Below are 22,535 nucleotides of genomic sequence, written 5' to 3'. Positions count from 1 at the left end.
TGTAATATGTGCTTGCCATCCAATTTGGATTTTTATTAGTAAACAGCAGTAGAATCCAGATAATACAAATCTTCCAGAGTCTGACATATTCAGTGTTCCCTGCTTTTTCAACTGCCCAAACAGTAAGAATCCTTCAGCTTTAAGCCTGGATTCCCCCAACGCCGGCCTCTCCTATCTCCACATTCTTGCACTTTCAGCTGCTGTGGGTGTGTAGCAAGGATCACACCATGAAGCCCTTCGTACGTGGACAAGTGTCATTTTCTATTTGACCTAGATCAGTTGGCTTAATTCACACAAGTATATTGTATGTGTGTTCCTCAAGGCCAGGGACCATGTCCATTATTTTGTGGCCCCAGGAGCCGAGCCCAGTGTTGAGTGAATAGGAATTACTCAAAGGACCCAGGGAACTGTGCTGTAGGCAGGCATGGAGATAATCCATGACTTCTGTGCATTTGCAGCAACTTACTGAGCAACAATGAATTGAACATTTATTAGATGAGAAGGTTATAATAAGCAAGAAGTAGCATTTGCTTTTATGTCCCGCTTTTTTCAAGATATCTGTTAATGGGGCATTTGAATAGTTGCAAGAAAAAGTAATAAAAAAGAGATCTATGTCTCACCATTTCTTGGCACTCAAAGGTTAAAAGACAAAATGTGGCTATTCTCATGGATATTGTAATATGGAAAGGCAACTTATATGACAAAAGTATGAGGACTACTATAGGTCAAAATTTAGGGGAAAAACACTCACCTTGAAGTTTAGCAATTTAAGTCAAGGAATGATAGCAGGTGATTTGTGAACCATTAGTTGTTTGTTTTTTTTTAAAACTAATTACCATCACTGTGTGTGTATATATATGTCATATATATACATGTATATATATGACATATATATATGTTATCTCACTGAATTCTTTTTTTAGAGAATAGTTTTTCCAATCTGATATTAGTATTCTGGTTCTCTTCTCTCTCTCTTTCTCTCTCTCTCCTTCTCTCTCTTACATACATTTCTATAGCATTGTCATTTTAAGAAGTCACTTGAATTCTCTGTGCCATATTTTCCCAAGTATTAAATGGAGATAATTTGACCTCCTCAGGTTGCTGCTTCATAATTAAATTTTATTCCATACATAGTCAACACCCTCTGTGTTCCAGGCACTGTGCTGGCAGGAAATAGAGAAAATACACCACTCCTGGTCCCGAGGAATGCATTATTAGAGAAAGACAGACAAACATAAGCAAACACATTTCCACATAGTGATGGGTAAGAAGACATCTATGTACTAGAGCAAGGGGAGGGATGATCACTTTGGGGCTCAGCAAAGGGCAAAGAGGGTTCTCTGGGAGTAGTCATGATTGAGTCGGGTTTTAAAGGACAATTAAGAGTCTCTCAGCACCCTCTGAGGGAAGGGCATTCCAGACAGAGGTAACAACACATGCATGAGCATGGCAGCCTCATGGTCCATACAAGGAAAACAGATACGTAGGGTTCTGGGGAGCATCAAAGGTGATCATGTATGTCAAAGAGCTCTGAAATTTTTACCTTGTTTTACACAAGTCAAGAGCTTTTCTTTTTTTTTCCTTTGAATGTTACCAGCATTTTTAAAATGTTTTAAATGACAAAAATAAGCCAAATGTGAATAAACACCAGCCAAACAGTACTTGACAGCTGTTCCCCATGGAGCACCATGGTGCATAAAAGCATGATGTTATTTAGGGGGCATGACTCTGGGACCCATCATTCACAGAAAGTCCTAGGTGACTGTTGTTTTGGCCTCAGCCCCCCTTTCTGGGGCTGTCGTTGAAAACAGAATGAGCTGATTGCACTGCTTCTTATTGACCTTGGGCTCTTTGAAAAAATCAAGGAGGTTCTGGGATCATTCAAGCCATAGTAGACCCTAACTTCTTACATATCCCCACCACCCACCTGCGTTCCTGTGGGAAGCTCTAAGGGCAATTTGTTCATCTCAAAGCAGAAAATGTGCACTGTTTTCACCAAATGTGGGTTATTCTGCTGTGTATTGAGTGAGTGTTGCTTCATTTGCCTACTTGCAGCCCTGGAAACAGTGTAGAGTGCAGGTTACACACCAAGACAGTTGACATGGAGTATTCATTCTTGTTGTCCAAGTGACAGAGCCCATCATTAGGAATGACGATGCCTGCCAGTTTGCTGTCCATTCCAAAATGAGAATCGGCATCACTCACAAAGACCAGGAGATGGAGGGAGTCATTCCGCCAACCAATCTTTTCCTACAGTGAGAAAGAAACATTTGGGTCATATGGGATAGAGGCAGGCATTTACTGAGAGTGGATCAATTGTGATTGGACACACTCAGATTATAAAAACTATATTGCTGATCTATCTATTTTGGCCTTTTTCATCTATTGTGAGTTGATAATTATTAATGTATTTCAAACATGAAATTCTATGGCAGTTGCCTTTTCTTGGATAACACTTTCAGATGATTTATGCTTCAGAAAAAATAGTTCCACTATAATCACTCTCCAGTTGATCTTGGCTTTTACATAGTTAATTATTTTTACTGTCCAGCTTTCAATTTACCAGAAAAATGAGGAGAGAGAATGAGGGAGGTCATAGATTATCCCAAATCCAAGCTGAAGCAAAACTGGTAAGAATGCAATACACAATGGACTTAAAGGATGCCTGTTTTATTAAAATATCACCCAAAATTAGGCACATTTTTCTCTTTCTACTGATACCATCCAAAAATTATAAACGTAATACAAAGATAAGAATTGCTTATCAAAGTAGGACTTCCAGCATATGGCTTTTTAAGATGGTCTGTTGTCTGCTTCCTAGCAGAGCTCTCCTCTTTAATTGATAATTAGTCCAGGAACTAGTGGGACAAAAGCTCATCCTGGCAGGGCCATCCCACCTTATTCTTTTCCTTCCTTCCCTAATACCTTGCCCCCCACCCCCAACCTTCCAGGATTTTCAGCCCTGTCTGTTTCCTGGTATTTTCCAGGAAGAGCTGTCTTCTGAAGACCGGGGAATCATTCCCTTGGATGCCTGTTTGTCAAGGAGGAGAGGTGTTCCTGTGTTGTTGTAGGGACAATGTAGCTTCTGGTACCTATTTTGTGGGTTCAAAACAATAGATATCTAATCTTATGTAGAAGTTTGTACTGATTCAGGGCATTTTTACTTTTTTCATTAGTTTCTGCCTGTGATTTCTATTTTTACCATGGTTAATTAAAAAACTAATCTAATCTTGATCTTCAAAAATTAATCATACATGACTATCGTTTTAACCAATTTTCCCCAACATTACTATAATTTTATTAGATTATGTGAATATCAGATATAGAAAAGTATCTGTTTCCACATAACTGAATTATGAATTTTTGAAAATTTTGTGTTTTAAGAAATGTAGAAATATGGCAATTAAAGGAAAGATAAAGTTAGCTAAGCTTTTCAAAGTAGATTTGCTAATAAGAGATGTAATTTGTGTTAGCCCTCAGCATACCTTACACACAGCAGCTTGCATAATTGCATCAAATCCACCTTCTGGTGTGTCAATATTAGCAGAAATTTTCTGATTCTTCACAATTTCATTGAATCTTTCAGCATCATTCGTCAATGGCAAAATGTGCTTGAATCCAAATGTAGGTAAGCAGAAGTATGGAATACTACTGCAAAGGTAAGATGTAAAAATGTTCTTGATGAAATATGATACAACACACAAGGAATGGACCTAGTAGCCTAGCAACTTCATCTTAAGTGAAGATGGATTTTCCTCAAGTACCTGACTCTGGAACTTGGTTAGGAGTCTCCCGGTTAAGCTTGTTTCAGCATCTCCCTCTCACCCCTTCCAAATTGACCTTATTAGCTACTACTTAGCACTTACTATGTGTTTTACTTTGGCTCAAGCTCAGATAACAGATAATCAGGTCAGACTCCCCCTCCTCTGTGAGTGTGTGTGTGTGTGTATAATCACTATCTTCTAGTGCTTCTCAACCAAAATCTACCATTAAGTTTCCGTGATGACAACAATTCCTTTGTATTCTGATAGCTTAAGCTGTTATCAAGTATGAGTCATCTTGTAGCAAGATTGAAAGAGATACCCGTCTTCTTTCTTCTCTGCTCCTTCCTGTACTCCCTGCCCTGCCTGCCAAGGGCCCAAAAATCAGAGCAGGGCTCTTGGTTCTGGAGCCCAACTCAACTATGACTGAACAGACTGTTGTGGACCTGGCTAGGAATAAAACTACCACTTAAAACAGTTGACACATGGGAGAAATGCCATGTTAGCATGAGATCTGCCCCAAAGATATTGCAGTTGAATAGAAAAAGCTGATCATGAATTCAGCCACATCTTATTCTGAAAGCCAGTTAGTAGTTGTGGATGAGACTTTGGACAAGTTACTCAACCCTTTTGAGCTTCGGGTGTTCATTTGCAAAATGGAGATAATGGTATAGAGCAGAGGTTCTCAAAGTACAGTCCCTGGACCAGCTGCATGAGCATCACATGGGAGCTTGTTATAAATGCAAAATCTGGGACATTCTTCCAGACTTACTGAGTTAGAAATGTAAAGGGTGGGCTCCATGATGCATTCAAATCTTCCTGATGCATTCTAATGTTTGAGAAACACTTGTATTTAGAAGTACAGAGACAAAAAAGAGTAGCCCCCAGTGAGGTTGTGCTATGCCACCTGGGAAGAGCTGGTTGACTCTTGTAAGAACAGATTTCCAGGTTCAGGAGTCTGTCTTGTGTGCACACGAAGAGCTGGAGCATCTTTCAGAGTGAGGTTCCTGTTCACCAAGTTCATCTGCCTGAGGCAGGCAGTCAGCCTTCAGTATTCACAGATTCCGTATCTGTGAATTCACCTACTCGTTAAAATTTAAAATTTATTTTTAACCCCCAAATCAGTACCTTCAGTACTTTCTGAGTCACTCATGTACACACACAGGGTGGCAAAAAATTTCAGTCACCTGGTTCACATGTTCCCAGCTGAGATGAAATAAGGCTCTGTGTTCTTGCTTCAGCTCTCAAACTGTAAACAAGCATCCTTTTCATGGTCTTTTTGGTGCCATTTTTTTCATTTTTGTGCTTTTTGTTGGTGATTTTACTGTTTAGAATGGCCCTCAAGTGTAGTGCTGAAGTGTTGTCTAGTGTTCCTAAGTGCAAGAAGGCTGTTATGGGCCTTACAGAGAAAATATGTGCATTAGATAAGCTTTGTTCTGGCATGACTTAAACGGTGTTGTTGGCTGTGAGTACAATGCTAATGAATCAACAATATATATTAAGTTGTCTTTAAACAGAAAGAAACAGAAAATAAAGTTATGTATTGATCAGTTGGGAAAAAAAAAATGGCCAGAGGCGCACATGAGCCTAATCCTGTGTTTCCCCTTGGAGCAATAGTTTAGCATTGGTTAAGTCAGTGTTTGAGGAGACCTTGTAGAGCAAGACTTCCATGAATGATGAGAATCAACTATACAAATCAGAATGACTATGGATTCATTCACACCGAGAAATGGAGCTCTGCTGGGACCAAAATGCTGGTGTCTGCAAAGGTAACTATTTTCTTCCTGTCAGTAGACTTTCATGGAAAGTAGGTCACAATCCAAAATGTTCTCAGGCTTCAGAACAAGGGGAGTTGGAAGACCCCAGCAGTCTGAGATGTCCCAAGATAGACATCTCCGGAATGGATGCTCTTGGTCATATCTGGCTCCTCCCTTGCCTGTAGTTGGCTTTCTCAGCTAACAAAAATTTGGGAAGCCCTGGTAGCCAACAAGACTGGATACTCTGAAAGAGCCTGGGCTAAGGCTTTTGGATGGATGAGGCCCATACTTGCCTCTGGAACTGCTCTTTTTTGGGCATTCCCCTAACCTATGATGAGTAAACCTACAGTCCTGTTCATTCTTTCAGCTCTGTCAAGACGCCTGGTTTCGTGGGCCCATGAACCAGCCTATCACTTCTAGGGGACTTCTTGTATTTCCTTTCTGACCCATTATTTTTAATCTTAATTCTCAGAAGGCAATCTTATTCTCTTATTTTTAATATCTTGCATTAGCTTTCATTGAGGCTCTGAAGTGCAGACCACGGATAGTATCCACTTAGTAGGATTGTTGTAAGGCCTGATTGAGATAAAATATGCAAAGCACACAGCACAATGAGCTTTTCGGATTAAGTGCTTACTAGACGTTAATGTCATTTTTTACATAAATCACTTTTACACAGAGTCTAGCACAGACTTGAGGACAGAATGTGGGTTTGGCCAATGACATCTCTAGAATCCTATGTTTTTTTTTTCCTGATTAAAGGGATAATACATGTTCACTGAAGAAAATTTGAGTTAATATAAAAGTGTAAAGAAGAAAATAAAACAAATTTTAATAGTTATGAGATGTATCATAGTTTGATAATCTATTACTAAAAATTTATTCCATAAATCTTTCTGTAATTAAATAATGTAGTGATCCTTCTGCATACAGCTTTGCAGACTGTATCTCTGCTTAGAACTGATTCTTTCAAGGGAAATTGCTTGGTTACTTTTCAATCCATATAAGGAAACTCCTTTCCAAAAAGTTTGTATCAATTATATCATGAAAAAAACAAAACAAAACAAAACAAAAATATACCAGTGATTAGTTAAAAATGGCATCTTAATTTAACTTTTAATTTCCATTTTATTGCTACTAAGACTGCTAATTTGTTCATATTTATTGACAGTTTGTATTTCTTCTTTGCCACTTGCCAACTTACATCCTTTGCTCATTTTCTTGGTTTTTATTTTCTAACTTAATTTTAAGAACCTTTTCTCTTCAAAATATTAAACTTTTATCTTTGTGCTTTGTCTTTTAATTATGTTTATGCTATTTTTGGATATATACCTTAAAACTTTTTATGTAGTCAGGTGTTTCTCAACCTTCAATTAGAGATGTATTTTGAAGAGTTATATGAGGAAGAGGTTTAATTTTCTTTTCGCATTGTTACCTATTAAAGGGCAATGATTTAGCATTTGTTCTTATTGCTCTGATAGCATTTAAAGTAGTTGTGTGCTGGGAGAAAATGCATTCGATTTAGAATAAGAAGACTGAACAGTTGTCTATTCTTGGGCAAGTTACTTACCACTGCTGGGCCTCAGTATCCTCATCTGTAAAATGAGACTGAGAATACCTACTTCACAAAGTTCTTGTGAGTTACACGAGATAAAAAGTATGTAACTCTGTGAGGTGTACCATTGTCCCTATAATCTAATTATTCTTGGAAATTGTTAGTTTAATCTTTTATTTGGGGCTGCTTGTTCACACTGTACCAAAATGGCATTTGAGCATCTTCTGAAACCAAAGAACTAGCATTCCTGTCTTTTTGTAAGAAATTTACACCTTTGTGGGTTAGAATTGCTAGATAGATCTAGTAGAACTCTGTGCTTTTAGAAAGTGGAATAAAATGTTAGTTTATTTATTTATTTTTTAAAGATTTCATTTATTTATTTGACAGAGAGAGTGCACAAGTGGGCAGAAAAGCAGGCAGAGGGAGAGGGAGAAACAGGCTCTCTGTTGAGCGGGGAGCCCGATGCAGGGCTCGGTCCCAGGACCCCGGGATCATGACCTGAGCCCAAGGCAGATGCTTAACCACCTGAGCCACCCAGGCGCCTCTGAAGTGTTAGTTTAATTCAGTAAACAGACTCACGTGCTAGGAGACCCATGTAGCTAAAGCAAAGCAGAATGTCAGACTTGGGTTATGCCAGGAAATTTTGAGTGGAGACTCCCCTGGTTTTGGTCAAAGTCCTTCCTCTAACAGAGGTTCATATTTGGCTATTACTTTTTTAGCATAGCAGTTGAAGGAAGTAGGTACTCATCACCAAATAATTTGATTTTGAGTCCCTAGATAATAATAGATTTGCATTTAAAATGCAGAATAATTATGAAACACAATATACAAAAATACTATTTATATTTTTGTTAGAATTTTAAATAAATAGACATAAATTAAGATTACAATGATACATACCAAATGGCTAACACCATCTTTTTGAGTGGAATTAAAAATAATTTCCTTTTTCCTCTTTTTGTCTGCATTCTCACATGGCCTTGTATTACCTTTGCAATAAGAAACTATTCTGTACACGCATATATATTTATGTTTGTGTACATATAAGAAATCTAAGCATTTCATAGTTCTGCTTTCTCTTTTGCAAAACTACAGTGAGTCCCTCACTGTTGGTGTCATATTAAAAAACAAACAAAACATGAAACAAAACATAGCACATATGAAATGATGTTAAAAAAGAAATCTCTCACAGTGTTTGACAGGGGAAGAAAATTTGACCTTTGTGTTATTAAATATATTTTTTAAAGATTTTATTTATTTATTTGACAGAGAGAGACACAGAGAGAGAAGGAACACAAGCAGGGGGAGCGGGAGAGGGAGAAGCAGGCTTCCTGCTGAGCAGGGAGCCCAACGAGGGGCTCGATCCCAGGACCCTGGGATCATAACTGAGCCAAAGGCAGATGCTTAACGACTGAGCCACCCAGGCGCCCTGCTACTAAATACTTTTAAATGCACATTACAACCTATCTATAAGTATGAAAATGGAGGAACTATATTCTTGTTACTGTTTCTTAGATAACAGCTTAAGGAAATCTTCTTTAAAAATGTAAGCCACTTCAGCATTCTTACATGGTGAAATAAAATTTCTTAGTGATTCTACATCCAAGGAAGATAAAGAAAGAAAGCTACTCCAAAAAGCATGTTTGAAAAGTGTGGTGCACAGACCCACAAAGGTCCCTGAGACATTTTCAGAGAGGCCTTCAGGTCAAACTATTTTCTAATAATAATAAAAGATGTTATTTGTCTTTTTCACTGTGTTGACATTTGCACTGATGCTGCAAACGCAATGGTGAGTAAAACTGCTGGTGCCTTTGCAGGAATCAAAGCCGTGGCTTGCAACTGGCTAGTGGTCCTTAGGAATTTTCCTGGCAAGTATTTATCATCATAATAAAATTGCTAGTTTCATTTGATTATCCTTGATAAAGCAGTAAAAGTTATTAATTTTACTAAGTCTACCCCCTTGAATACATGTTTTTTTAAAAAATATATATTTCTGGGGCACCTGGCTGGCTCGGTTGGTAGAGCATGTGACTCTTGATCTCAGGGTCATGAGTTTGAGCTCTGTCTTGGGCATGGAGCTTACTTAAAAATAAATAAATAAATAAATAAATAATTTAAAAAAATATTTCTGTGTAACTACATGGGAAATATGCATCTAGCATTTCTGCAGCACACCAAAGTACAATGTTTAGAGTGGGAAAAAAATATTTGCAATTGTTTGAGCTGAACTGGCCCTTTTTTTATAGAACATTTTTACCCGAAAGAACGTTTGACGACCAAACTATTATTCCAACTTGGGTACTTAGCAGACATGTTCTTAAATATGAAAAAAGCCTGTCAGTTCAAGGAAAACAACCCTCAGTATTTGTTGCCAATGATAAAATTAGAGGTAACTAGAAAATTAAAGTTTTGGAAAACATTAATCTGCTACCTATGAGATTAATAGCGTCTCAGTACTTTAAGATTTATCTGATGAGATTTATGGTGATATTAACAAATGCAACTTTTTTATACTGTGTCATGAAACTTGGAAGATCTATACAATTCACTGAAACAATATTTTCCAAATGGCCAAAGCATTATATTACAAAATCACATACATAAGTAAAAGAGCCATTCAAAGTGCAAGACAGGGGCACCTGGGTTATTCGGTCAGTTAAGCTTCTGACTCTTGGATTTTTGGCTCATATCTGATCTCATGGATCTTGGGATCTGCCCTTGCACCAGGCTCCTTGCTCAGCAGAGTCTGCTTGGGATTCTCTGCTTCTCCCTCCCCTTCTGCCCCTCCCCCTCATTCATGAGCTCTTTCTCAAATAAACAAATAAATAAAATCTTTTAAAAAACAAAGTGCAAGACAGACCAATGGTTTTATGAAAAGTTCATTGACACTGTTTCAGATTCCCCTTGAAACTAACTTTTACCTCTTGTCTAGTTTGAACGTAGTATCAAAGAAGAATGTCCACAGACATTGTAAAAAGATATCAAATGCTTTTCTCTTTTCCAACTATATATCTATGTGAGGTTTGACTTTCTTCACGGAGTTCAACTAAAACAAAATATTGCAACAGACTAAATGTAGAAGAAGATATGAGAATCCAGTTGTCTTCTATTAAACCAAATATTTTAAGAGATTTTAACAATGTAAAACAGTGCCACTCTTCTTGCTAATTTTTGTTTTGTTATGAAAAATAAAAGCTTATTGCAGGAGAAAGACACCTAACATACCAAAGATCTAAATAATACAGATTTTAAACAGGTACAACATTCTCTGATTTAAAAAAACAAAAACACCAGAGCATTAGAAACACTTTTATATTAAGCAGTTAAGAGGCTGTTAGAACCAAGTTTATTTCACTTTACAAGTGAATCAAACAATTGATATAGTAATCATACCTTACTTTTTAAAGGATTTAATATACAGCATAAATCTGTTCTCTAGAAATCTGTTTGTTCAGTGTTGTTTGAACTGCTAGAAAGATCCATTCTTTTTTTCTTCCTTACTAACAGAATCCTGGCTTTATTTGTGGTAACAATATGCCTCCTTTGCAGCTACCAGTGGCCATGTAACAAAGTACTGCCAATGAGATGCAAGTATAAGGAGGTGGGGAAAATTTCTGGTAAAACTCTTTAAATCAAGGAAATAAAATTCAACGTCCATTTATGATTTAAAAAAATTGTACCCAACAAGGAATAGAAGGGAACTTCCTTGATCTGATAAAAGGAATCAAAAAACCCACTAGCTAACAACATAATCAATGGTGAAATGTTGAAGATTTCTTCCCCAAATCACAAGCAACATAAATGACATCTCTCTCCACTTCTATTTAAAATGACCCTAACCAGTGCAACGAGGAAAGAAAAAGAACAAAGAGGTATACATATTGGAAGAGGAAGAAGTTGTTATTCATAAATGACATGATCAAGTACACAAAATTCTAAGGAATTTACAAAAAAATCAAACTAGAACTAATGAGAAAATTTATCAAGTTTGCAGGATAAAATGTGAGTATGCAAAATCAATTGCATTTCTGTATGTTTTCAACAAACAAGTAGAAAACACCTTTTAAAAAAGCCTAGGAATAAATCAAACAAAGGACGTGTAGGGTATCTACCCTGAAAATGACAAACCATTACTGAGAGAAAGAAGACAAGATCTAAATGAATGGAAATATATGTCATATGCAATGACTGGAACATTCAGTGTTTTTAAGATGTCCATTATCCCTCAACTGATCTATGATTTTGATGTAATTCTAATCAAAATCTCAGCATATTTTTTTGAAGAAATCAACAATCTGACTCTAAAATTTCTGTGGAAATGCAAAGGATCTAGAATAGCAAAACAAAAGAGGAACAAAGTTGGAGGTTTTACACTCCCGATTTCAAGAATTTTTATAAAGTTGCAGTAAGAAAGATGGTAAGGCATTGGTGGTTACATGGGTGTATTCAACGGATCAGGTGGAACAGAATGAAGTGTCCAGAATTACACTCATACATATGCTCTCAATTACTTGTTAACAAAAGCATAAAGATAATTCAATGGGGAAAGAAAAATCTTGCTTAACAAATAGTGCTGGAGCAATCAGATATTTGCATGGAAACAAAAGACAAATCTAAGCCTTTTCCTCATTCCAAATATAAAAATTAATTTGAGATCATAGACCTAAATGCAAGAGCTTGAACCATAAAGTTTCTAGAAGAAAAATAGGAAGAACATTTGGGATATTTGGTTAGGCAAAGATTTTTTAGGACAAAAAATACACTAGCCATAATATTAAAAATTGACAAATCAGACTCCAACAAAATTAGAAACTTTTGTTTGACCAAAGGCATTACTAGAAAAATAAAAACACAACCCACAAACTGGAAAGAAATATTTATAAAGCACATAATTGACAGAGAACTTTTATCCAGGATATACAAGGAATTCATATAACACAATATTAAGAAGAAAATCTAATTTTTAAGAATGGGCAAAAAATTTGAAAAGATACTTCACAAAATAAGATATGAGAATGGGAGAAAAACACATGAAAAATGCTCAACACCTTTTGTTACTAGGGAAATGCAAATTAAAGCTACAATAAGATACACTGTTATCAGAATGGCTAAAATCAGAAAGACTGACAATACTAGGTGTTATCAAGGATTTGGAATGATTGGAACCCTCACACATAGCTGATGGAAATGTAAAATGGCACATCTACTTTAGAAAACAATTTGATTGTTCCTTTAAAAATTAAAATGATACTTATTATACAATTTAGTAATTCCAATTCTAGGTATCTATCCAAGAAAAACAAAAACATACATACACACAAAGATTTATAGGCAAGTGATTGATCATAGCAACATTTTTCATGATAGCCAAAAAATGGGAAACAGCCCAAATGTCCATCAATGAAAGAATGAATAAATGAAGAATAATAAATACATACAGTGGACTACTACTTAAAAGGGAACAAACTGCCGATAAACACAAAATTATGGATGAATCTCAGAAACATTATGTTGAACAAAAGAAGCCAGAAATAAAAGGTATATACTATGTTATTTCATTTACATGAAATCCAAGAATAGGCAAAAACCAATCTAAATTATGGAAATCAGAAAGCGGTTACCTCTGGGGTAGTAGAACTGACTATAATATGGCACAAGGAAGCTTTGGAAATGTTTTACATCACATTTTAGGTGGCAATTACGTTGGTATATTCCACTGTCAAAACTCATCAAACTGAGCATTTCTGAGGTGTGCATCTTGGTACATGTCAATTATACCTCGAAATAAAAGGTGGGGAGAAAGATAGTGCCCTTTATTGATTCGCCCCTCTTTTCCTCTTTCTTTCCTGCCTGGAATGAAGAAGTCATGAGTAGCATCCCAGAAAACTCCTTGGGCCTTGAAGATAAAATCCAAGAACCAATATGGCAGAGCAGAAAGCAGAAAAGGCCCAGATCCCTGATGCGTGGAGCTGCCATACCAGCCCTGAATTGCCTTTCTCTAGACTCCCTTCATGTGAAAAAGAAAAAAACTCCCTCTTTTTAAGCCACTATCTCTGATGCTTGCAACCAAACACAGTTCCTAACAGTTACAATCAGTGATGAATTCCTTTCAAGGTCAAATTATTTTGACTGTGTCAGATTCTAGTTGGGAACCACATTGAAATGTTTTTAAATGATATTATAAAGGTGTCTGTCTTTTAGAGATTGATGCTTGTATACAAGCATTAAAAGTCAATATACTTTTGGAAAGTCATTGCATATATGCTAGATTCATAGTAGTGAGGGGCTTGGTTTGGGACCAACCAAGATTTGGTACAGATCACTGATTAGTCATGCAGCCTTGGGAGAATTACTAATATCGCAGAGCCTTGATTACTTCCTCTGAGTATAGCTATGATAAAACCTGCTTTGAACTGTTGTTATTATAAAGATTGAATGAGGTCATGTATGTGAAACCCTCAGCACAGAGTTTGGCACAGAGCAAATAGTAGCTCTTTTTATTTTTATTTTTATTTTTTTAAAAGATTTTATTTATTTATTTGAGACAGAGAGAATGAGAGAGAGAGAGCACATGAGAGGGGGGAGGGTCAGAGGGAGAAGCAGACTCCCCGCCGAGCAGGGAGCCCGATGCGGGACTCGATCCAGGGACTCCAGGATCATGACCTCAGCCGAAGGCAGTCACTTAACCAACTGAGCCACCCAGGCACCCAATAGTAGCTCTTTTTAATAGAAGGATAGTGAATAACTTGATTCTGAACATGTCATTGACTGTACAGGGAAGCCATCACAAAGCAACTTGCCCTTGACCATCACCTGGATAATAAATGGTTTTAATAGCTGATAATAACAGATTATAATGGGGTCCATAATGCTTAATTTCCTACTGAATTAGATAGAAGTGAAGGCTGCAAAGTCCTTCTCCAAGCAATAAGAGAAATCCCCATTTCCCAAAGTATGTCAGAGGGAGCTGCACGAATTGTTATTTTGGCAGAAGTCATTGTAGTGGAGAAAGATACTCTGAGAAAGTGTGAGTTACTGTCCAATAGCCTCAGAAAGTGGTGGTCATTGGGCCTAGAAGGTCTCTGAGGGGCTGTGGATGGACACAGGCCATCAGAACCTACAGTGAAAGACGCGCTTTCCTAGTCTGCCGAGCACAAAGCCAAATTTGCCACATCCTGAAAAAGATGCTACACAGGAAGACAGATGTGAGGATGCTGCAAGAACCCAAGACTAGAACCAGGTATTGAGATGAGGTCATCTTGGTTCCAAGGGGCCCAGGCAACTGAGAGAGCTGCTGAGATCCAACCTGGCAGGAGCGAAATGCCAAGGAGTTAGCAAGCTCCTGCGAAGTGCAGCTCAGAGCGGGGCTTTCTCTACAGAAAATCAGTGTTCCAAGATGCCAGAGAATCATTTACTTACCTGCAAGGGTTGGCGATTTCTTCTGGGGTTGTTTTCACAAAAGGGGAGACAGGTTTTTCCACAAAAGAGCCGAAGCCCAGTCTAAAGTTGCTGGTTAATTTAGACATCTCCTTGGAAAGCAGGGAGCCCAGCTCTTTGATTGTGTTGAGGTCATCATCCATGGAGGCCGAGAGGTCCATGAGGTAATACAAGTCCACCGGGTAGTCCTCCGTCTGGCGGACTTGCACTTGCAGAGTCTGTTCACTGCCTGCAAAAACCCCCATGAGAAAAGCAAATCCATAAAAATACATCAAGACTCCTTCATGAGTGGCCAATTACTGGGCCACCTGGCTATTTCATTTCAGGGAGAACTTACTGAAGATACTTAGGATTTCATAAACTATCCGGTAAAGTTTACAAGTGAATGAGCCCATGAAAATCTTTCAACAGCGAGTTTAGAGCTACTGAAGGAGGTAAAAGTTAGGATATTTTATATCTCCTTGGGAGAACTAGCATCCATTTAGATGGAAGATAAGCTGAATTTTTTGTATGTGGTTTTAGCAAAAGAGAAGAAAATAAAGAGGAGTTTAAAGCTACATTACAATGCTTAAAGAAATGTGAGGTAAGCCTTAACAACATTTGAGTAATTCAAATGCTTACTATTAGATAAGCTTATTTTAGTAACTCATTTGGAGTGCAAGTGACCCATGTGAATGAAGAAAAGTGTTAGGCCAGCGATTCTCTATTTCCTTAAGAATGGGAAATCTGAGTCATAATCAATGATATGTAATATGGTACAAGATGTATTAGCTTAATAATGGTATTACCATATGTGGCATTAGATTTATTTACATGAGCCAATGCTCATGTAAATCATAACATACCTGGTCTCAATTTAAGAGTCAACTTTTGAGGCGCAATCTGAACAATGTCAGAACTATTTTTCTGTCTGCCTACACTGAGAGGCTTATTTGTATGTATTTCTACTTGGGAGACAGGGTTTTCGATGAAAGTTAGTTGACATCCTTTAGCTAAAAGATTTGCTGGGGTATCACACCTTTCTCCAACTCCAGATGGATGGGTAAAATTCTAAAAAAAGAGAAAAAAAGACAAAGAGAAAAAGAAGACAAATCTCCATTTGTTTATCAGACAAAAAAAAATTTTTTTGCTTGTTTTGCTAGTTAGGCATCTTGCCATTCTCAGTATATCATATTCCCATGTGCCTGATGTTAATTGTAGGTCTAAAATTAAGTTTTAGCGGAATAACCAGAGAATTCTGCCAGTAAAATTCTGAGTAAAATTGGATTCTCCTTTTAATTATATCCAGTTGAATTCACCTAACAGTCTTTTATTTGTTGGTGTTGCTATTTTGTTCTTAATATTCACTTCTTTGAGGCTTCTTCTGTGCCATGACCAGATCCTTGAAACAGTTGGGTTCTAGAGTTAATATCATCCCAATGAATTTATCTGTTTGGGTTGACCTGTAGGCTCCTGGACTGTTATAGCTCTCAGTGTGTCTAGTACCAAATCTGGTGGCAAAGAGAGATTTCCTGTGGGGTCTGAAAGGGCAAAATATTGTGACATCTCCCTATCCAGCTCTCTGTTGGGGTTTAATTTGTGGATGCATCATTACCCTTCTATTGCAGCCTTACTTCACTAAAGTCATCCTCTTGGGGACTTTAAATTCAGTGTCTGAAATTGTTCCAGTTCAAGGTCTTTTAGAACTTTTCTCCAAGATTTGGAGGTGCAGAAGGGAAGCAAAAGAGAATATGATTATAAAAGACTGCTTTTCTGTGTAGAGTTTCCCAGTTCCCTTCTGATCCACCTGGTAACATGGAACAGTGAGATGAGTGTTTCCAAGCAGAGATGTGGCCATTATAACCTTGCAACATTGACCTGTCTCACCTAATAGCCAAGGCTATTCTAGAGCTGCTGTAGCTCTAAGCAAAGTCAAGCTTGAGGCTCATTGACTGTCATGCTTGAAAAGATGCAAACTGATGCTCATATTGTTTTTCCTCATCTCTTAGAATTCTAAGCCACTCTAGTTATTTCACCAACTAGAAAAGTTATATTTCTTCTGAAATTGATTTTTTAAAGAGTCATTTATTTATTTGAGAGAGAGAGAGCATGAGCAGGGGAAGGGGCAGAAGGAGAGGGGAAGAGAGAGAATCTCAAGCAGACTCCCCGCTGAGCATGAAGTCCAACATGGGGCTCGATCCCATAACCATGAGATCATGGCCTGAGTCAAAATCAAAAGTCAGATATTTGACAGATTATGCCATCCAGGCTCCCTTGAAATTGGTTCTTTACAATATAACTGATTATCTGTCAGTCAGAGCTGTGCCTCTTTGAGGCCCTAGACTAAGCATAGCGAACACTGTAACTCCCCCCGATACATCCAAAGCAAGCAGTGGCTTGACAAGGCCTCAGGATGCCTCTCAGCACAGTGTGGCTGCTATCACCTGTAACTACAGTGTTGGCCAACGCATGAGAGGTGGTGGTAACTGTAGAACCTTTTTTTTCAATCTGCTCTGAACAGAGGCCTAATGTACTTTTTGCTTCAGTTGCCTCAACTACTTCTACTGTTAGAGCGCATTTAGAATAATATGGCCTTAAAAATTGATGGTGATTTGTGGGGCGTCTGGGTGGCTCAGTTGGTTAAGTGTCTGCCTTGGGCTCAGGTCATGATCCTAGGGTCCTGGGATTAAGCCCTGCGGTGGGCTCCGCACTCAGTGGAGAGTCTATTTCTCCCTCTCCCTCTGCTCCCCCCCCCGCCAGTGTGTGTGCTCTCTTTCTCTCTCTCAAATAAATAAACAAAATCTTTAAAAAAAACTGACAGTGATTTGGCTAACAAGTATCATCCACAAGTAAAGCTATTAGTAGTAACTTAAGAAGCTCTCTTAAATGAATGCTTAAAAAATGCATTTAAATACAAATTCTACAGGTAGGCATATAGTTAGACTGATTTGTTGTTTTATGTCTCTGGCATGAAACTAATACTGTCTTCTTCAGGGAGTCAACATAAAAAAACTATGTAGGTTTTTCCCTCTTGGTATATTCTCAAAACTGCTCTTGATATGTGAGCTCAAAAAAAAGCATAATTCCTTCGCACTTTGACGTACGGCCCATCCGTTCAAGGCAGTAATGGGGCAGTTGGCTAGGTGTGTGCTCTGGGTCTGTGAGGCCTTCCTCCACGGTATACAGTCAGCTTGGAATTTCAGTCTTAACAGTTCTCACCTCCTCCTGAGCCAGGCACCCAGGCTCATTCCCCTTTGAGCCTGCTACTCAGTTCTTGCTGACCTTGGCATTTGTATGCTTTCATTTGTGCTCAGATACTCTTTATGAGATTCAGTAGAGAACTGTTTTAAATTCAGAAAGAGTTAAGGCGGCTCTCCCTTACCAGGAGTCATTTACAGACTGTTCTTCAGGGTCACAGAAGGCAGTGACTTGGGATTCCTTGTGATCTGTGCCACCACCCCTTATATAACTTTCACGCACTTTTCAGTTTGATCAGATAAGGAATGTCTGTTTCGGGCTTTGTCATCGGTGTGGTACAGTCACCAAGCTCATGAAAGCTTAATTTTTAAAAGAACTGGATACTGTCTGAGCAGCAAAATTTTCCCCCAAACTTCTCTTAGAACCTAACCGTGGTCCCCAATGGATCCTGGTTCCCAGATGGAATACAATTATGATATTGAAGTCAAATGTATATTTAACTTTAGAAAATATCATCTCTGTGATCTCTGATTACTCAGAGCCTCGGCATTTGACACGTAACCAGTGAGAAATGCCTTTAAAATAAGAGGAGGAATCAGGTTAAATAAAGGAACCCGAGTTAGATATTTTTCACAATGATTTTGACATTCGCTACCTCCGCAAGTTGTCTTTGGAAGTAATCACGTGAATGACACGGTGGCCTACTGATGCTTATATTTTCCTTTCCTGATTTGTCTCACTCCTATTCCCCACAGAAAGCAGGACGCTATCAGAACGACCATCGATGGAAGCCACATAACCCGTAATTGCAGTTTTTTTACCAACATGCTGAGGTTGTTTACCTCCTGAGAACACCAGGCACATTGGGGTCCAATGAGTAAGCAGTCTTCACAGGTCTCTGCCCCTCCCATGGCACAGTCACCTGTGTTTAAACCCAGCAAGACACAGGGATTCAGCACACTCGCAGTCATTTTCATTTATGAGAAAGAAGTCTAGTTCTTAAAGTACTTGAATGAAGCAACATCAAAGTTGATGTTAGGCTTCAGAGATCAGTTCTTAAAAAGTTTGCAACTCGTTAAAAAGTTCACGTTTTACATCTGTCACATGGAGAATATGTGTGTCTTTTTAGCTAAAAGTGATCATTCTTCTTTTTTTTCTTAAAATATAAAACTATCTCAACATTCACAAACTTAGGACCATTCATTATGTTTGTTATCCTCATTCACTATCACCCACTTTAATTTTTAAAAATTATTTGCAACATAATAAAATAAAATTTAAAAAATGAAGACTTAAAAATTTAATTCAAGAAAACAAAAAAAATGTGTCTCTCTTAAACGAATGATTTTTTTTTTTAATTTTTAAAGTAAGTTCTTCTTTCTCGAGATTATTTCTCTTAAGTGTAAGACCTTGTCAATAGAATAGCTAGAAAAGTTACCAAGATGGTTGTCACTAAGGTATTAAGGAGCCCTATTATGTAATAAAGCTGTTTAATTCTCCTCATTAAGATGCCCATGCAACCTTTGTATTTATTTACCTGAAGCCGAGAGCATTTGCTGTGGGAACAGCCCTGCCTCTGCCTGTAATTTGTTAAAGCGTTCGTTCAATGGCCAACAAGCGATCGAACAGATCAAATAAAAAATGACTTCAGATCTAGTTTCTGAACCAAATGACAGGTTTGTCAAGCATACCAAGAAAGCAATATATCGGAGAGCTTAGGTCTTACCTTGTACGTGATCATTCCTTCCTAGAAATAGAAAGAACAGGCAAAGCAGTTCAATCCCCATTCGTTTCAGTTCTCTCTGTGCAGACAGATTAAAAAATGAATTACCTTCAACATTATAAGACCAAAGCTGAACATCGTTAAAGTCTTTCTTTCTGGAGGTGTAAAATGTTAAATACTACTTACACTGCTTTGGAAAGAAACTTGAGATGTAAATTTAAAAGTTTTCATTAAGACTGAAATGAAAACAGGCTACCTGGACAGGTAAAGAAGGAAAGCTGTGTTTAAAAGCAACTTCAACATGATTTACTTCCTTGTTCTCCTTATAAGGAAGGCAGGTGTACAATCACCAAGAAGGTGGGGAAATTCATTCAGTAGAAATTTTTGTGTGAGTTCTCTTAGTCTCTCTGCATCCTAGAGAAAGTTAATATCTTTAGTGAAATATTGATCAATAAAATGTCCAAAGAGCAATGGAAATATAATCTAAAGTTGTTCCTAAATTTTAATTTAATAGCAACAGTAAAGGTGATAAATCAAACAAAAACAAATAAGTTATATGTAAGGAGGGTTTTTTTTTTTTTTTAAGATTTTATTTATTTATTTGACAGAGAGAGAGAGACAGTGAGAGAAGGAACACAAGCAGGGGGAGAGGGAGAGGGAGAAGCAAGCTTCCCACTGAGCAGGCAGCCCGATACAGGGCTTGAACCCAAGACCCTGGGATCATGACCTGAGCCGAAGGCAGACGCTTAATGACTGAGCCACCCAGGTACCCTGTAAGGAGGGTTTTTAAATGAGCTAAAGGAAGATACCTGAGATTTTTGTATTCCATTGTTAAATCCTTTGCAGAAAATTGAAAGGAACTCTGAAAAGTAAAAATCATTTTACAATTAAAATAGAAGGCAGTCTAGGGAAAGCAAAACACTGTGCTCCCTTGTTTTTCAAACTGGATAAAATATATTTTTTTCCGTGAGTATAGAATTCTTAATTAAAAAGTGAAATTGGAAATAAATATAATGTATGAAAATGAAATTAGAGCCAGATTAGATAATTTCACAACAACAACAATGGAAACAGACATGGTGGTGCCTAGGATTTGGCGTTCATCTGGATCAGGACCAAGGGCTCTTCTCTCTGTCCCAGTCTCTAGCTTACCACTTGGCACATAGCAGTTATTTAGTTGTTAAAAGGAAGAGTGACCGATTTAAAATAGATACAATCTATGGCTAAATTCATGAGGTTGATTATATATTTTTCCCAATGTATTCAGGAGAGTGTTTGGGGATTTGTAAAAACTGCAAACAGGTAAGAATCAAATATTCGCTTTGTTACTCTCTAAACTCTCTGACCTTGGACAGGCTTCTTTGTGGCTGGGCGTATGTCCTGGGAGATTATCTTTTAAAGGTGTATTTCTAGACAAGCATGCGAACCCTGTGGAGAGAGAAAAAACTAATTATAGACTGCTCAGGTTCTTCTCAGAAGGCTATGTTCAGTTTTGAACTCCATCATACACAAGAACATGAAAGAACATGGCAAGAATCCTGTAGAGAGAAACCAGAATTATTAAAGAGCTGAAGCATATGCCTTTTGGGAGAAAAATACAGTTATGAAATCAGTTGATTTAGCTTGAAGAAGAAAGATTGAGGCATAAAATATCCATATTGTCTCCATATTCGTACCTCATATTAACTGTTTTCATTCATTCATTCATTCATTCATTCATTCATTCAACAAATACTTATTGAGCATCTACTCTGTGCCAGGTATTGTTCTAGAAGCAGAGGATATGTCAGTGAACAAAGCCAAGTTCTTAACTCATGAAGTATATATTCTAAGCTGCTGCTTAAAATCAGGCAGTAATAAAGGTGAAGAAAAATGATAAAGCTGGGTAAAATGAAAGAGGGGTAGTGAGGGTGTGTTATTTTATTTAGGATAGTCAGGAAGGGTTCTCTGTTCAATTGACAACTGACAGAGCCCTAACTGACTTGGGCAACAAAGTGCAAAGGCCCTGAGATAGCCTCATGCTCAGCATTTTCAAGACAGTGAGAGCAAGAAGGGAGAGGAAGGGTAGCATATGGGGTCAGATTTAGAGGCAGAAGTCAAAGTGTACATAGTCTTGACCTTGAATTTTATTCTAAATGTGTTTGGAATGTCATTGGAAGGTTGAAAGCAGAATAATATTACTTGATTTACATTTGAAAAGAGTTACTCTGGCTGCCATGGAGGTTAGAATATATGGGGCAAGATTAGAAGGTAGGAGGCCGATTAGAAATTTATGGCAGTTGTTTAGGACAGAGACAAGGTGGTTGAGACTAGGATGTGATGATGTAGAAGGATAGCAGTGCTCAGATGCTTATAATTTGGTTATAATTTGAAAACAGAATAGGCTTGGGATGCCTGGGTGACTCAGTCAGTTAAGCGTCTGCCTTTGGCTCAGGTCATGATCTCAGGGTCCTGGGATCGAGTCTGGCATCAGGCTCCCTGCTCAGCGGGGAGCTGCTTCTCCCTCTGCCTGCCACTCCCCCTGCTTGTGCGCTCGCTCACGCCATCTCTCTCTGACAAATAAATAAATAAGATCTTTAAAAAAGAAAGAAAGAAAGAAAGAAAACAGAATAGGCTTATGGAATATTGGTGTGGATATGGAAGAAAAAGAAATTTGGGGCCTGAGCAACTGAATGTCTAATACTCTTTCCTAAGAGGGGTTACCCTGGGGAAAGATCAGTTTTCATGTGAAGGATGAGACTCAAACATATGTTATGCTCGAGACTTCTAGATGATAACCAAGGGAAGATGCCACATAGGCAGTTTGCTATCTGAGTCTGGAAGTGGGGGCAGTGTTGAAGTGCAAACTGTAAATTTGGGATCATCAACATGGATTTAAAGATAAGAGGCTGAATGAGATCCCAAGGAAGGGAGTGTAGATAAGGAAGAGCTCTGAGAACTGAGCCCTGGGATCTGCCAACATCTAGAGGTCAGGTGGAGGAGGAAGTTGCCGTCTGAAGAACACTCCTGGCTAAAAAGGAACCTCTTTCTTGGAAGACAGTTCTCCAAGTATCTCTCACATTTCTGCATACCTTGCAAGCAGAGACACCGACTGCCTTTGTTCTAGACTCTCTTTTCAAGAATGT

At 38.0% G+C, this 22,535-nt stretch overlaps 1 protein-coding gene across 10 annotated transcripts in view; it reads right to left on the bottom strand.

The window, feature by feature from the left end:
- Nucleotides 1–22,535, bottom strand: part of ITGB6 (integrin subunit beta 6) — a 126,429-nt gene that overhangs the window by 52,022 nt on the left and 51,872 nt on the right. For 2 of the 10 annotated variants that reach the window (XM_035007926.1, XM_035007925.1), the window contains 9 exons: nt 20,757–20,838; nt 20,220–20,272; nt 19,597–19,824; nt 19,414–19,489; nt 18,530–18,609; nt 15,356–15,560; nt 14,493–14,739; nt 3,486–3,651; nt 2,089–2,250 (listed from right to left, as the gene is read on the bottom strand). In XM_035007926.1, coding sequence (XP_034863817.1) covers nt 2,089–2,250; nt 3,486–3,651; nt 14,493–14,739; nt 15,356–15,560; nt 18,530–18,609; nt 19,414–19,489; nt 19,597–19,641 — 981 coding nt within the window. In that variant the 5' untranslated portion in view covers nt 19,642–19,824; nt 20,220–20,272; nt 20,757–20,838. The remainder of the gene's footprint in view (nt 1–2,088; nt 2,251–3,485; nt 3,652–14,492; nt 14,740–15,355; nt 15,561–18,529; nt 18,610–19,413; nt 19,490–19,596; nt 19,825–20,219; nt 20,273–20,756; nt 20,839–22,535) is intronic. The other 8 variants (XM_035007933.1, XM_035007928.1, XM_035007932.1 and 5 more) reach the window with 8 other exon arrangements.

This window comes from Mirounga leonina, unplaced genomic scaffold, assembly GCF_011800145.1.
Source record: "Mirounga leonina isolate KUSES-001 unplaced genomic scaffold, KU_Mleo_1.0 Mir_151, whole genome shotgun sequence".
NCBI classification, from domain to species: domain Eukaryota; kingdom Metazoa; phylum Chordata; class Mammalia; order Carnivora; family Phocidae; genus Mirounga; species Mirounga leonina.
Note: the sequence above shows the minus strand (reverse complement) of the source record. Positions and strands in the feature narration are given on the sequence as shown.